At 47.0% G+C, this 16,857-nt stretch overlaps 1 protein-coding gene across 1 annotated transcript in view; it reads left to right on the forward strand.

The window, feature by feature from the left end:
- IFNGR2 (interferon gamma receptor 2) overlaps positions 1 to 14,383 on the forward strand; it is a 28,782-nt gene extending 14,399 nt beyond the window's left edge. Inside the window, exons 4-7 of the mRNA XM_021717045.1 lie at positions 4,572 to 4,717; positions 8,778 to 8,940; positions 9,599 to 9,756; positions 13,634 to 14,383. Coding sequence (XP_021572720.1) covers positions 4,572 to 4,717; positions 8,778 to 8,940; positions 9,599 to 9,756; positions 13,634 to 13,804 — 638 coding nt within the window. The 3' untranslated portion in view covers positions 13,805 to 14,383. The remainder of the gene's footprint in view (positions 1 to 4,571; positions 4,718 to 8,777; positions 8,941 to 9,598; positions 9,757 to 13,633) is intronic.
- Positions 14,384 to 16,857: the final 2,474 nt, after the last annotated feature.

Consider the following 16,857-nt stretch of genomic DNA (forward strand, 5'->3'; position numbering starts at 1 on the left):
TGCACTCCAGCCTGGGTGACAGAGTGAGACTCCAACTCAAAATAAATAAATAAATAACCCGAAAGTCAGGAGGGGCAAGAATAAGATGTGAGGGCAGAGACGAAACAAAAGTGGCTGAGGTTGACAGTTGGTTTGCTTGGATGATGAGTACATGAGCATTTGTTATGATCTTTTCTCTACTTTTCTATGTGTTTGAATGTTCTGTAATAAAAAGTTTTTTAAAAATTGGTTGAGCATGGTAACTCAATGCCTGTAATCCCAGCTTTGGGAGGCTGAGTCAGAAGGATTGCTTGAGGCCAGGAGTTCATACCATCCTGGGCAACATAGCGAGACCTCATCTCTACAAAGAAACTTAAAAACTTGAAAGTTAGCTTGGCATGGAGGCATAGGCCCGTAGTTCCAGCTACTCAGGAGGCTTAGGTAGAAGGATCATCTAAGCCCGGAGGGTCTTGAGGTGGCAGTGAGTCATAATGGTAGCACTGCACTTTAGCTTGGGTGACACAGTGAGACTCTGAATTTTTAAAAAATTTTAATTTTTTTTTTGAGTTGGAGTCTCATTCCATCACCCAGGCTGGAGTGCAGTGGCATGCTCACAGCCACCCCAGCATCGACCTGCTGGGCTCAGGCAATCCTTCCATCTCAGTCTTCCAGGTAGCCAGAACTACAGGCATGCACTATCACGCCCAGCTAATTTTTTGATTTATTGTAGAGAAGAGGCCTCGCTAAGTTACCCAGGCTGTTCTCAAACCCGTAGGCTCAGGTAATCCACTCACCTCAGCCTCCCAGAGTTCTGGGGATTTTAGGCTTGAGCCACCACACCTGCCCTAAATTAAATTTTTAAAAAGTTGTTTAGAGCAACCCCCTTGGGCACCCCCCCACTCTGGGATCTTTTCTTTCCTCTCAATAAATCCTGCTTTCCCACATAAAAATAAAGTTATTTTTAAGAAATCAACAGTTTGTGCCAGGTGCATGAGGGACCAGAAACAGAAAAGATAGGGCAGCCCTGGCAGATCACCCACTGTGGAAAAACCATTTGTTCTTAGGTGAAGAACCATTTGAGCTATAAAGTGTTACCTAAGCCAGGCACGGTGGCTCACCCCTGTAAACTTTGGGAGGCAGAGGTGAGCGGACTGCCTGAGCCCAGGGGTTCAAGACCAACCTGGACGACTTGGTGAGACCTCATCTCTATAATAAATAAATAAGTAAAAATTAGCCAGGGGTAGTGGCGCATGACAGTGGTTCCAGCTACTTGGGAGGCTGAGGCAGAAGGATTGTCTGAGCCCAGCAGGTCGAGGCTGCAGGAGCTGTGAACATGCCACTAAATTCCAGCCTGGGTGACAGAGTGACTCTGACTCAAGAAATTTAAAAAAATTAAAAATGTCACCTAAGTAGGAATTGGGAGTCAAAGAAAAGTAAAGATACTTACTGCCACCTCCCCGGGGCAAGAGAGAGGAACAGAAGCAGGCCATGTCGTGTGAGAGTGGGTCCAGCAACAGCAGCTGCCAGCCTGAGCTGACAGCGATGTCTTGGTTAGTTACTGGTCAGGTTGTCACTCCCTGCCCCATACTTGGAAAGTTTGGGACTTGTTCTCCAATTACTCACTGCTTTTCCCACCTCTAGTGGCACTGGGATCTGTCACTGATGCGGAGGTGGTTCACCAAGTGCAAGAACAAGGTGGCGGGTGGAGGGGCAGGGGAGCGCATGGAGACATACATGACACAACCCTACTATGGGGAACACAAAACCATTCACAGTGACACAATTGTCTCCTTGTACAAAATGTGCCGACTTAGGTTCCCTAGAATTAGAGGACCCTATCTACGGCCATACCACCCGGAACGCACGTGATCTTGTCTGATCTCGGAACCTAAACAGGGTCGGGCCTGGTTAGCCCTTGGATGGGAGAATTGGAGGACCCAGTCTATACTTTGATCAGAGTTCCTCTGGTTCATTATACAATATATAGACCAGGTGTGGTGGCTTATGCCTGTAATCCCAGCACTTTGGGAGGCCAGGATGGGAGGATTGCTTGAGTCCAGGAGTTTGAGCCTATCTTGGGCAACATAGGGAGACATCTCTATTTTAAAATTATCTTAAAGTTATAAAAAATAATTTTTAAAAATACATCATATGTGCTGCCTTGATACATGCATAGCATGAGTCACAAAGTCCTTGGCTGTCCTGTGAATTAAATGAAAAACCTTCACAAATAGACTTACCATGGCAATACCTCTCAGTTATTATGTTTTTGTGTTTTTTTTTGAGTTGGAGTCTCACTCTGTCACTCAGACTGGAGTGCAGTGGCCGCTCCTGGCCACTGCAGCCTTGACCTGCTGGGCTCCAGCGATCCTTCCACCTCAGCCTTCCAAGTAGCCGGAATTACAGGCATGCACTACCATGCCCGGCTGATTTTTTGACTTATCGTAGAGATGAGGTCTTGCTGCCCAGGCGCAGACTCAGGCAATCCACTCACTTCAGCCTCCCAAAGGCGCGGGATTACAGGCTGAGCCACCAAGCCCAGCTAGTTATTATGTTTTAAACATAGAATTAGGCCGGGCTCAGTGGCTCAGCCTGTAATCCCAGCACTTTGGGAGGCCAAGGCAAGTGGATTGCCTAAGCCCGCGGGTTTGGGATCAACCTGGGCAACTTGGCAAGACTTCGTCTCTACAATAAATCAAAAAATTAGCTAGGCATGGCAGCACACACCTGTAGTTCTGGCTATTTGGAAGGTTGAGGCTGAAGGATTGTCAGAGCCCAGCCCAGACACTGGGGTGGCCATGAACATGCCGCTGCACTCCAGCCTGGGCGACAGAGTAAGACTCCAATGCAGAAAAAAAAAATGGAATTATGAGAAGCTATGAGACAATGTTCTTAAGACTTTGTGAATACCACTTTTGCCCATTTATATTAGAATTTTAGATGTATTGTAGGTAAGGGCAGGTGCAGAAACCTCCCTGTCTCAAAAGCTGTCTTCCTCCCTCCTTCTACATGAAAATGTGACCTTCTAGTTAGCCTTCCAGTTGTTTCTCTGGAAATCTGATGATGTCATGTCAGCCATGTTGTTAGGCAGCCTTGCTTATGGTCATATGACCTCTGGTTGGTAAACTGCTTTTCACCTGAGATAATCCTAAATACCTAGCAGAAAGCTCTGTCTCTGGGATCTGTGAGCATAGTGCCTTGTCGGGACCCCAGAAATAACCCCTATGGAGTTGTTACAAGAGATACTGACTCTGACGACTTTTCACCCAGGGAGGCTTCTACACCTGTCAGGGAGAATTCTGCCTCCTTGCACCTGAGTTGTCACCTAAGGGGCCACGGAGACTTGCTCTGTGCCGCCATGTGAACTGCCACAAGAGCTGTCCTTTGGCTGGAGGTTTCCTTCCAAGGAAGTCAAGGGCCTCCTGTGGCCTCCTGTGGCCTTGTGCATCTGAAGGCAACGTCATAGCTAATATAAATACAATTATGACCGGGCGCTCACACCTGTAATTCCAGCACTTTGAGAGGCTGAGGTGAGACCTCATCTCTATAATAAGTCAAAAAATTAGCAGGGTATGGTGGCACAGGCCTATAATTCCAGCTACTTGGAAAGCTGAGGTAGAAGGATCATGTGAGAAGGTAGTGGCACAATCCTCACAGGCAGAGGCTGCAGTAGCTGTGATTGTGAAACTGCATTCCAAGATGGGTGAAAGAATGAGACGCCAACTAAAATACACACACACACGGTGCCAAAAAGAAGTATACACATTTTAAGAAAGGAAAAAACTGCATTAAAATCGTAGGCTGGATGCAGTGACTCACATCTATAATCCTAGCACTTTGGGAGGCCGAGGTGAGAGGATTGCCTGAGTCCACAGGTTCGAGACCAGCCTGGGCAACTTGGCGAGACCTTGTCTCTACGATTAATCAAAAAAATTAGTCGGGCGTGCTGGCGTACACGTGTAGTTCCAGCTACTTGGAAGGCTAAGGTGGAAGGATCACCTGAGCCCAGCAGCTGGAGGCCACAGTGGCCATGAGTGTGCCACTGTACTCCAGCCTGGGTAACAGAGTGAGATTCCAACTCAAAAAAACAAAAACAAAAAACAAAAAAAATTTGTAATATTCAATATACACTGATAACAAAGGATGAATACATTTGACTTCTGCAATTACAAGAGGTGCTCAAAGTGGTTACCATCAGCATCCAGGCACTTTTTTTTTTTTTTTTTTTTGAGAGGGAGTCTCACTCTGTCGTAGAATCCCAGCACTTTGGGAGGCCAAGGTGAGAGGATTGCCTGAGCTCACGGGTTCAAGACCAGCCTGGGCAACTTGGGGAGACCTCATCTCCACAATAAACCAAAAACTTAGCTGGGCATGATAGTACATGCCTATAGTTCCAGCTACTTGGAAGGCTGAGGCAGAAGGATCGCCTGAGTCCATCAGGTCGAGGTGGCAGTGGCTGTGAGCATGCCAGTGCATTCCAACCAGAGCAACAGAGTGAAACTCCAACTCAAAACAAAAAAAATAAAAAATAAAGCCTATGTATGTGTGTCTGTATGTAGATATATGATTTTTTCTTTGTAATTCTCTTTCAGTCACCATCGGGCCTCCAAGAAACATCTGGGTGACCCCAGGAGAAGGCTCCCTTATCATCAGATTCTCCTCCCCCTTTGACATTGATACCTCCACAGCCACCTTTCAGTACTATGTCCATTACCGGGAAAAAGCAGGTGTGCAACAGGCAAGAGCATTTTTCTTCTTTATTTTGATTTTCTTTTCTTTTGAGTTTCTGGCTTAGCAAAACAAAGAAAACTTTAAATGGGGAAGGAGGACACTCTCCCCTTCGAGTCTGAGCCCTGAGGCTCTTTCATCTCCTCTTCAAGGCCTATTTTTCTACTCCCTGTGCTGAGCCTTCCTTCTGCCAGATTGATCTGAGGGCCTCCTCTGATGTCACCCTGTGTCCCTTGTGTGGGGTCCAGACTTTGCAGGTTCATTGCTCGTGATGTCTTTGCCACACTCTGGAGTGTCGAGGTTTTCGTGGGCCTGTTTCTGCAACAGGGAATTAACTATATAAATGGTTCGAACAGTTTGCAAAGGGGGCATGTGTGAAATAGGTGGAAAACCTATAGGAAGAAGAAATAGCATTCCAGAGAGAAGCACCAGCAGGCATGAGAAGGCTCGGCACGTGTGGAGAACTACAAGCATTTAGGTCAGAAATGCGGCCACATGAGAGGTTGTGGCAGGTGACAGGACTGACAAAGGTACATCAGGTCAAGGGGGCCTGGTCAGCCCAAGACAGTACAAGAAAAAAATGGTCTCACATCCTCTCCAGTGCCTAATTATCCCAGCTGCAGTTAGTGAAGGTTTATTATTAATAAGAACATCATAATCCTCTACACTCAACATTATTATAGCTTGTTTTTTTTTTTTGAGTCAGAGGCTCACTCTGTCACCCAGGATGGAGTGCTGTGGCATGCTCACAGTCACTGCAGCTTTGGCCTGCTGGGCTCAGGTGATCCTTCCACCTCAGCCTTCCAAGTGGCTAAACCATAAGCATGTGCCACCATGCCCAGCTGTTGTTTTTTTTTGGTTTATTGTGGAGACGAGATCTCGTCAAGTTGTCTGGGCTGGTCTCGAACCCCTGGTCTCAGGCAATCCTCTGGCCTCCACCTCTCAAAGTGCTGGGATTTCAGGCGTGAGTCACCACACCTGGACAATTTTTTTTTTTCTTGAGACAAGATTTCACTTTGTTGCCCAGGCTAGAGTACAGTGGCATAATCTCAGCTCACTACAACCTCAAACTCCTGGGCTTAGGCAATACTTCTCCCTCAGCCTCCCGAGTAGCCGAGACTACAGGCGTGTGCCATCATGCCTAGCTAATTTTTCTGTTTTTTGTAGAGAGGGGGTCTTCCTTTGTTACCCAGTCTGGTCTTGAACTCCTGGACTCAAACAATTCTCCCTCCTTGGCCTCCCAAGTGCTGGGATTATAGGCACGAGCCACTGCACCTGGCTTCAACATTATTATAATTTATTATAATGCTTTTTTTTTTTTTAATTTGGAGTCTCACTCTTGTCACTCAGGCTGGCATGCAGTGACATGCTCACGGCCACCATAGCCTCAAACTACTGGGCTCAGGTGATCCTTCAGCCTCAGCCTTCCAAGTAGCTGGAAGTACAGACGCATGCCACCATGCCCAGCTAGTTCTTTTTTGTTTGTTTGTTTGGTGATTTAATGTAGAGATGAGGTCTCACCAATTTGCCCATGCTGGTCTCGAACCTCTGGGCTCAGGCAATCCTTTCATCCCAACCTTCCAAAGTGCTGGGATTACAGGCTGAGCCACTGCACCCAGCCTATTATAATTCCTAATAATAATAAGAGCTTATATTTATCGAGAGCTTTCTTTTGTGTTTGATGCTGGACCCAGCATTCAGATGCTTCATCTCATCTCACCATAATAAGATGTTTCACAGAAAGGGAAGCCAAGTCGTTAGGTAACTTCCCCAGGGTGAGCAGCTGACCACTGGCAAAGTGAAATAGAGACATCTAGCTTCAGGGCTTCATCCTTGACCACCATGTTTTTCCACCACATACTTTATATTTGCATTTTCACTTTATTTCTTTATGCTGAGCATGAAACTGGGGAGGGTAAGACGCACTGAAAAGCAGACTCTTAATATCTAGGGAAATACACCTTTCCTTACATCACACCTCAAAGTCTGCGTCAGCAGGGAGAGAGAGCGCCTGGCAGGATCTAGAAGGGAGAGCTGACTGCACCTCCAAGTCCATCTTCATTAGGGATCAGAGGTGGTGCCAGCAGTGAAGACTGGCTTGGAGCTCCGGCCATATTTTCTCCACCTTTTGGTTGGTTTCCTGACTCAAGGGCTCCATATTACAGTGCTCTCTCTCCGAGAGCCTGTCCACGCTCTTGTCTTCTTATGACAGAGTCAATCCATTCACTGCGCTCAATCACCCCAAGGCGAGCTGCCTTTGGTATCCTGGAGCCGAGGAGAGCTGCCCAGTGCTGGAGGACTCTGCCTCTGGGAAAATGGACCCAGCCTCACTGAGCAGGGCACCCTGATGAAATATGCACTGCACCCTGACGAAAGGCACACAGCCGTGACTCCACTGCCTGGGACGTTGCAGCACCATCACTCGGCCTCCCTGGCTTGTACTTTCCTCTTGTGTAAAATGAACCAGCTGAGTTTTAACTTGAGACCTGCTGGGAGGAGCAGATGTGAGGGAGCACAATCCCTTTTGAGCCTCTTGACCAGAGCTATACCCTGGGCTTCCATGAACAAAGATTCAAGGATGGACTGGGCCTGGTGGCTCATACTGGTAATCCCAGCACTTTGGGAGGTCCAGGCAAGAGGATTGTTTGAGCCAGCGTAGCAAGACCCTGTCTCTACAAAAAAATAAAACAATGAACTAGGCATGGTGGTGCACACTTGTAGTCCCAGCTACTCGGGAGGCCGAGGCAGAAGGACTAACTGAGCCTGGGAGGTCAAGGCTGAAGTAAACCGTGATTGTGCCACACACTCCAGCCTAGGTGACAAAGTGTGACCCTGACTCAAACAAAAAAAAGATTCAAGGATGCAGTGACTCTGAAAGCCACCCATGTGATCTTTGTGCCAGCTGTGAGTCCATGTGTTGGAGATCCCAAGACCTCGCCACCCAATTTTGCTCTAGGGGCTCACAGGACTTGGCAGAGATGTACTCATGACTGTGATTTCTTTCAGTGGAAGGATACAAAGCAAGATGGCGGGACCTCATCTCTACAATAAACCAAAAAATTAGCTGGGTGTGGTGGCGCATGCCTGTAGTTCCAGCAACTTGGAAGTCTGAGGTAGAAGCATCACCTGAGCCCAGCAAGCTGAGGCTGCAGTGGTCAGGAGCGTGCCATTGCACTCCAGCCTGAGTGACAGAGTGACAGACTCCAACTAAAAACAAAACAAAAAACAAAACCAAAGAAGAGACCCATGGGTCCAAGTACAGAGGAGGCCAAGCACAAGCATCCAAGAGTCCTCCCCATAAAGATCTCATTTTCAAAAAGATCGGGTCACGCAGGCTGCACATAATTCCTGACAACTAGCCATGACAGCATGCGTGAACTGTTGTCTCCCATGGAAGCTCATCAGAGACTTAGCGCCCAGGGTTTTTAGTGGGAGCTGGTCATGCAGGCACCTTCTCCCTATCATGTACCAACACTGCAACTCTTGGAAGGCAAGCAGATGTTCAGCAGAAATAAACCGCATTGTTTGTGCCGAGAGTCTAGGTACAGTTGGGAATGAAGGGAACATACCCGAAATCCAAGTTCCCAGATGCCAGTCAAGGGCCAGTCTCGAAGGCAGACCCTTCGGAGGGTGGTGGCTCAATCCTACTTTGTTAATGCTTCTGCACAGTCTGCACTTCTAAATTTTAGAACTTCCAATTATACTCACTGGAACCCAGAAGGTCGAGGCTGTGGTGAGCTGTGGTCATGTCACTGCACCCCAGCTTGGGTGACAGAGTGAGACCCCAACACACACACACACACACACACACACACAGAAATTGAAATGGGGATTTACTAATTTCCAGCTACTACAATGGGCTCTCTGAGACCACATAGCAAAAAACACAGGCCTAAAGCTGTCTGCCTCTCACCCTACTCTCCAATTTTCACCTTAAATTTTCAAGCCAGTGACTCATTAAACATGGCATCTTGTTATACTTTGCTTGTTGTGTTCACTGTGAATTTGAGGAAACACACTGGCCATCTATGTTTGGGTGACTTACATGTGCGGTTGTGTTTTTACAATAGATTAAAGGCCCTTTCCAGAGCAACTTTATTGTGTTGGATGATTTGAAACCCTTCAGAGAGTACTGTTTACAAGTTGAGGCACAACTGAATTGGACACAGAAAAAAGACAACCTTAAATCCGGGCACTTAAGCAACACATCTTGCTACAAAACAACAGCAGATGGTAAAATATACTTTCTTATGTCCTTTGTGAGCCAGGAAAATAATACTCCTAAAACAGTGAAATCAGAGGCTGCTTATAAGGTGACGGGTGGCAAGAGTGAGGAGACCCATAGAAAAAGCAGGTGTAGCCGGGCTCGGTGGCTCAGCCTGTAATCCCGCGCCTTTGGGAGGCTGAGGTGAGTGTATTGCCTGAGCCCGTGGGTTTGAGATCCACCTGGGCAACTTGGCGAGACCTCATCTCTACAGTAAATCAAAAAATCAGCCAGGCGTGGTAGCACATGCCTGTAATTCCAGCTACTCAGAAGGCTGAGGCGGCAGGATCGCCGGAGCCCAGCAGGTCGAGGGTGCGGTGGCCGGGAGCAGCCACTGCACTCCAGTCTGGGCGACAGAGTGAGACTCCAACTCAAGAAAAAGCAGGTGTACTATGCTCATGCTGACATCTGCAGGGGCAGGGGCCACCAAGCAGCTGACACTTGCTTTGCTTGAATGCAGGATTGCCTTTACTGGCTATTAATTTAAGCGAACCAGGCAGGGATAGGGAGGGGAGTTGTCCATGGTACTGGCTCAGGTACACGGCTTAAGCCATAAGGATGGAAAACATACTGTTTTGTCTTATGTGTGGGATGGTCATCGTGTTCACTTCAGTGTTATTGTTTCAGCCTCTACCAAGCTTCAGCAAGTCATCCTGATCTCCGTGGGAATCTTTTCGCTGCTCTTGGTGCTGGCAGGGGCCTGTTTCTTCCTGGTGCTGAAATACCGAGGCCTGGTGAAATACTGGTTTCACACTCCGCCAAGCATCCCATTACAAATAGAAGAGGTTTGTGCTCACACATCTAAACGGGTGACACATTGGGCTCGGTGGCCAAAATTGTGGCCTCACCTGGCTAGGAAGTTGGCTGCTGCAGGCCCCTCTCCATGTAGCATGTCAGTCCTCTGAGTCCTGGAGGACGCCCTGGCACAGCCTGGCTGGAGGATGTCAAGATGGTACAGACAGTGTTTGACAACGTGAGCTGCAGGGCCACCTGTGTGCTTAGAGGGAGCTAGGGAAGAACAGACACCAGGCTGTAAGCGCCGGGCCTTGTACACCAAGTGTTCATGTAGGTTGCTAGTATTTCTGTTGGCTTTTTTTGTTGTTTTTTTCCTTGAGTCAGAGTCTCACTCCATTGCCCAGGCTGGAGTGCAGTGGCACACTTATGGCTACTCCAGCATCAACCTGCTGGGCTCTGGCAATCCTTCCACCTCAGCCTTCCAAGTTGCCAGAACTACAGGCATGTGCTACTATGCCCAGCTAATTTTTTATTTTTTATTGTAGAGATGAGGTCTCGCCAAGTTGCCTGGGCTGGTCTCAAACCCATAGGCTCAGACAATCCACTTGCCTCAGCTTCCCAAAGTGCTGGGATTACAGGGTGAGCCACCGAGCCCAGCCTTTTTATTTTTTATTTTTTGAGTCAAGGTCTCGCTATGCCACCCAAGCTGGACACACTATAGTGGCGTGATCATGGCTCACCACAGTCTCAACCTCCTTGGCTCAGGAGATCCTTCCGCCTTAGCCTCCAGCGTAGCTGGGACTACAGGTGCACGCCACCATGCCCAGCTAATTTTTTTATATTTTTGTAGAGTCAAGGTCTTGCTGTGTTGCCCAACCTGGTCTTGAACTCTTGGGCTCAAGAAATCCTCCCACCTTGACCTCCCTAAGTGCTAAGATGACAGGTGTGAGCCATCATGCCCAGCCAAGTTACTAGTAATTCAAAGAACTTGAGAAAGAATAGTAGAATGAGTCTTGTGGAAAAGCTTGTTTTCCTCAGGTCCCTGAGGCTCTGTGAGGTAGTTGGGCCTTCTGAGAACACGTCTGGATATTCTTAGGATCAGAGGCTAAATGAGAGAAAGATATTATTATCATCATCATCATCATTCACGGAAAAAATATAAGAGGGCAACCTTTTGATAAACAGCATATATATATATATGGGGTCTCAGTATGTTGCCCAGGCTAGTCTTGAACTCCTGAACTCGAATGATCCTCCTGTCTCAGTCTCCCAAAGTACTGGAATTATAGGTGTAAACTACCACACCTAGCCAAGAGAAAGACTTTTATTTTTATTTTTATTTACTTTTTTTTTAGTTGGAGTCTCACTCTGTCACCCAGGCTGGAGTGCAGTGGCACCCTTATGGCCACTGCAGCCTTGACTTGCTGGGCTCAGGTGATCCTTCCACCTCAGTCTTTCAAGTAGCTGGAACCACAGGTGCGTGCCACCATGCCTAGTTAATTTTTTTTGTTTATTGTAGAGACGAGGTCTCACCAAGTTTCCCAGGCTGGTCTCAAACCCCGAGCTCAGGCAATCTTCTGGCCTTAACCTTCCAAAGTGTTGGGATTATAGACTTGAGCCACTGCGCCCTGCCCAAGAGAAAGACTTTTAAAAGTACTTAACAGGCTGGGTGTGGTGTCTCACATCTACAGTCCCAGCACTTTAGGAGTCTGAGGTGGGAGGACTGCCTGAGCCTAGGAGTTCAAGACCAACCTGAGCAACATAGTGAGAAGCCATTTCTACAAAAAATGAAAAGTATTTGCTTTCATTGTCTAATAGGTTGCTGTGTGAAAAAAAACAGGTCAGGCACAGTGGTTCCTGGCACCTACACCTGAGACTCCTACTCAAAAAATAAACAGCAACCAAAAGAAAAAAAAGCATAGTGTTTGCTTTCAGAGGCTGTACATATTCTTTCATAAACCAGAGTCAAGGTAATGGAAACAAAATCTTATTCTGTTACATCTAGAATGAACAGATGTTAAATAAGGCCCAAGTCTGTAAAACATAGTGGCCCTTCCAGAAAGAACTATAGTCACTTGTTCCTTTATCTGTCATGATGCATTTAAAGTACATAGACATTAAACGTATAACAGGCTGGGCTCGGTGGCTCGGCCTGTAATCCCAGCACTTTGGGAGGCCGAGGCGAGTAGATTGCCTGAGCCTGCGGGTTCGAGACGAGCCCGGGCAACTTGGCGAGACCTTGTCTCTACAATAAATCAAAAAATTAGCTGGATGTGGTTAACGCGCACCTGTAGTTCCACCTACTTGGAAGGCTGAGGTGGAAGGATTGCCTGAGCCCAGCAGGTCAAGGCTGTGGTGGCCAGAAGTGTGCCATTGCACTCCAGCCTGGGCGACAGAGTGAGACTCCAACTAAAAAAATAAATAAACAAAAAATAACTTCTCTCACCAGGTAGAGCCCCAGCAGCGAATGCACTGTCAGTTGTTTCTCTGAGGCATGAATCTAAAACACAGTCTTTCAGTTCACTTTCCTAGGAAAGTGTGAAAAATATCTACCCAAATCTCTGAAGTTCATGAGAAGAATGAATCACGTTGCACTTGCATTTCTAAGGTTTCACAGTGCCCATGAGGCAGTTTCGTTCCTGTTTCATCTGGCAGCTCTGAGCTCACTGTACCTCAGTACGGTTTGCTATTTCCAGGAGCTCAAGTACCAGGTGGTGAACTTAGGGCTAAGCCTAAGGCCGGATGGATCAAAAGGGAAAAGTCAGTCGCTGTGAAACATTGGGACCTTCCTTTCCCTGACTCGCCCAGGGCTGCAAGCGCCTGAGGCCTAAGGACTCTGCTTGTCCTGTGTTCTGTGAGATAGGAAACGAGTGGAGGAGTGGCTGAGGACAGTGCTCATGACCTTTCCCCGTTGTAGCTGAACAAGAGCTCCCTTTTCCTCTTTCACTGAAAAGTTTACAGTTTTAGAGACATTTTAGAACTGATAACCCACAAACCTGCACTGAGGACAGCAAATGTGAACTTGCTTTTTTTAAACCAGAAAATCAGGGGGGAGGGGAAGCAGTTTGCTTTCCTTGGGCTTTGCTCTTTTACGTTTTGGCACATTATCATGGTTGGCCTTTGGATTAGTATTCAGGTTATTACGGAGATGAGGGGCGAAAGGATATTCAAGTTTTAGAAACTGTTTCATTATGGAACAAAAAGAAAAAGAGGCCAGGCAAGGTGGCTCATGCCTGTAATCCCAGTGCTTTGGGAGGCCAAGGCAGAAAGATTGCTTGAGGCCAAGAGTTCAAGACCAGCCTGGACAACATGTGAGACCTTGTCTCTACAAAAAAATCAAAAAATTGACCAGGCTTGGTGGCTCAACTTGTAATCCTAGCACTTTGGGAGGCTGAGGCGAGAGGATTGCCTGAGCCTGTGGGCTCGAGACCAGCCCAGGCAACTGGGTGAGACCTACAATAAATCAAAAATTAGCCGGGTGTGGTAGCACGCGCCTGTAGTTCCGGCTACTTTGAAGGCTGAGGTGGAAGGATCGCCGGAGCCCAGCAGGTCGATGCTGGGGTGGCCATGAGCATGCCACTGCACTCCAGCCTGGGCGACGGAGTGAGATTACAAATTTAAAGAAAAAAAATTAGCCAGGCATGGTGGTGTGCACTTGTGCTCCTAGCTACTGGGGAGGCTGAGGCAGGAGGATTGCTTGAACCCAGGAGTTCCAGGCTACAGTGAACGACGATCATGTGATCATGCCACTGTACTCCAGCTGGGCACCAGAGCAAGACACCTAGTGAAAAAAAAAGTAGTGTCATTGGTGGATGGAATAAAGTTAGTCCTGAATAAAATATAGTTAAACCAACTAAAACTAAAGTAAAAACTTGAGTATATTGAACTGATAAACTAATTACAATTTTGGTTTCCAACCTCTTCCAGTATTTAAAGGACCCAGCTCAGCCCATCTTAGAGGCCTTGGACAAGGACAGCTCACCAAAGGATGATGCCTGGGACTCTGTGTCCATCATTTCATTTCCAGAAAAGGAACAAGAAGGTGATCTCCAGACACTGAACCAAAACCCTGATCCAGCTACCAGCTCCAGGAAGTAGACATTGGGCCAGTTACGCTGCTGATTTTCCTGTCTGGACTTTACAGAGACCAGTACTCCATGCTCCTGCCTCAAAAAGGCCAATAGGCCTTTCTGAGAGACACTGGTTCACATGAGAGACAGCGACCTCATGAGACAGACATGTTGATTTTTTTTTCTTTAAACTAAGAATTTTCTAAATCATATAAGTTTCCAGAATGATCCTACGAATATATCCCAGAAAAAATAAGGCTTCTCTTAAACACTAAAAAGGCATGTAATTGTTTGTTAGTGAAGTGGATATGAGAGAGCTCTGATTTTTGTTCACTGTTGGTCACGTCAAGTGGTCAGGGGACCCATCTCTTCCTCAATTCTGGCAAATGATCCAAGGCCCATGTGACCTCTCCCAAGGAAGGACACTGAGAGGCCCTTCATGTCCAATCTGCTGGCTTAAAATGTGATTAATCGAGTTCATGTTGGGTGGCCAAAAAAAAGAATAAAATGTGATTAGTCCTGTAAATATTTTCCTAGTAATTTAAGTTTTTGTTTTTAAGCAAAAAAATAAAAGATTGTATAGTAGACTTTTTAAAAAGTTTAAAAAGTGTATGTGAAGTCTTTTCTCTTTGCCTTCTTTTTTTTTTTTTTCTTTGAGTTGGAGTCTCACTCTGTCACCCAGACTGGAGTGCAGTGACACACTCCCGGCCACCGCAGCCTCGACCTGCTGGGCTCCGGCGATCCTTCTGCCTCAACCTTCCGAGTAGCTGGAACTACAGGTGCATACAACTACGCCCGGCTAATTTTTTGATTTATCGTAGAGATGAGGTCTCACCAAGTTGCCCAGGCGGGTCTCGAACCCGTGGGCTCAGGCAATCCACTCACCTCAGCCTCCCAAAGCACTGAGATTACAGGCTGAGCCACCGAGCCCAGCTCTCTTTGCCTTCTTTATTTGGACCTATTTTCTGCAAAGTTTCCGCTTTTTAAAATGATCTAAACCTGTGTTTTCCTAATTCTTGACAGAGCCATTGAGGCCTCATGGAAACTCAGCAAGAACTTCCTACTGGTGTCACTGGATCCCTCAAAAAGTTGCAAAAGGAATTTTTAGAAACTTCATTGGCATGTTATTTATGTGTGATGAGTCACACTGTGTTGACCAAGGCAGAGGTTTATGGGTGATAAAATTAACTAATAGATAGTAGTGTTACTCACTGAGCAGGCAAGTCATCAGATTGTGCCAGTATTGGAGGGCACTTTTGTTCAAAGGAAGCTGAGCGAGGTGCCTCAAGCCTGTAATCCCAGCACTTTGGGAGGCAGAGGCCAGAGGATTGCCTGAGCTCAGGGGTTCGAGACTAACCTGGACAACTTGGGGAGAACTTGTCTCTACAGTACATTAAAAAGTTAGCAGGGAATGGTAGCACATGCCTGTGGTTCCAGCTGCTTGGAAGGAAGAGGCAGAAGAATCGTCTGAACCCAGCAGGTTGAAGCTGTGGTGGCCGTGAGCGTGTCACTTCATTCCAGGCTGGACGACCGAGTGAGATTCCAACTCAAAAAAAAAAAAAAGCAAGTTAGCCAGTTTCTTACCAGCACTGCAGGGCTCCAACAGAAAGGGAGACGGTGGAAGGTGGCTCTACTAACTAGTGCCTCATGACCTTCCCAGACTCTGTCAGATTTTATTTATTTGTTTGTTTGTTGTTGTTTTGGAGTCTCACTCCATTGCCCAGACTGGAATGCAGTGGCACAGTCACGGCCACCCCAGTGTCGACCTGCTGGGCTCTGGCAATCCTTCCACCTCCACCTTCCAAGTAGCTGGAACTACAGGCGTTCTAATTTTTGATGTAGAGATTTGGTCTTGCCCAGTTGCCCAGGCTGGTCTCGAACCCGCAGGCTCAGGCAATCCACTCACCTCAGCCTCCCAAAGTGCTGACTGGGATTATAACCTGAACCACTGAGCCCGGCTATTGATTTTTTTTTTAGACACAAGTGACTCCATTTTGATGCTGACAACTTTCACACTCCACAGTCACACATCTCTTTAAAGTACTCATGGGAGCGAAGTGAAAGTGATGCCCTCCTTCCTGCTTCCAGTCTGTAGTGACAGAAAACAGAGGACTGCACTTGGGTGTGTGGGAACTGGGCAGAGTGTGTACAAATGACCTGAGGTCTGGAGCCGCGTATTGCTCTGGTCAGGGTAACTCACCAGCACTCTAGGAAGAGGCCTAGGAACGACACAGTCTAAAAATCCACCCCGGTGTAGAAATACAGGCAGCAGTGGCTTCTCTGAGCCCCTCACTTTTCAAAAAAAGAGGGGAGAGGTGGACCCTCAGGGTTACTTTACAAACATACACCTAGCTATACACAAAATCACTTTCAAAAGATATGAACTGCTTTCCTTGTAATTAAATAGTGGTATAGTAATAGCATATAACAACAAATATTAATTCAACTTGTTTCATTTCTGCATTCAGGGTGAACACAAATATTTGATACATTCTTTGTGAGTAATAAGTGTATTTTTGTACTTGAAAAGGCCAAGAGAAGTTCAAAGTCCTTAAAGAGCCAATGAGTTCAGGTAGAATTATGAGGTTCTTGGAGATAGGCAGGTACCAAATTTTGCCTGGCACAAAATTCAACTAATCAACTAAATTCATGTATTTCTTAACTATTTCCAGTTATTTATTTGTTTAGTTATTTGAGTCAGGGTCTCACTCTGTCCCCCAAGTTGGAGTGCAATGTTACATCACAGCTCACTGCCGCCTCCAACTCCTGGGTTCAAGTGATTCTCCTGCCTAAACCTCTCAAGTAGCTGGGACCACAGGCATGCACCATCACACCCAACCAATTTTTTTTTTTTTTTTTGAGTTGGAGTCTCACTCTGTCACCCAGACTGGAGTGCAGTGGCCACTCCCGGCCACCGCAGCCTCAACCTGCTGGGCTCTGGTGATCTTTCCGCCTCAGCCTTTCAAGTAGTTGGAACTACAGGCACGCGCTACCACGCCCGGCTAATTTTTTATTTATTGTAGAGATGAGGTCTCGCCAAGTTGCCCAGGCAGGTCTCAAACCCGCGGGCTCAGGCACTCC

The sequence above is a fragment of the Carlito syrichta genome, unplaced genomic scaffold, assembly GCF_000164805.1.
Source record: "Carlito syrichta isolate Samal-C Ts95f unplaced genomic scaffold, Tarsius_syrichta-2.0.1 Scaffold309198, whole genome shotgun sequence".
NCBI lineage: Eukaryota > Metazoa > Chordata > Mammalia > Primates > Tarsiidae > Carlito > Carlito syrichta.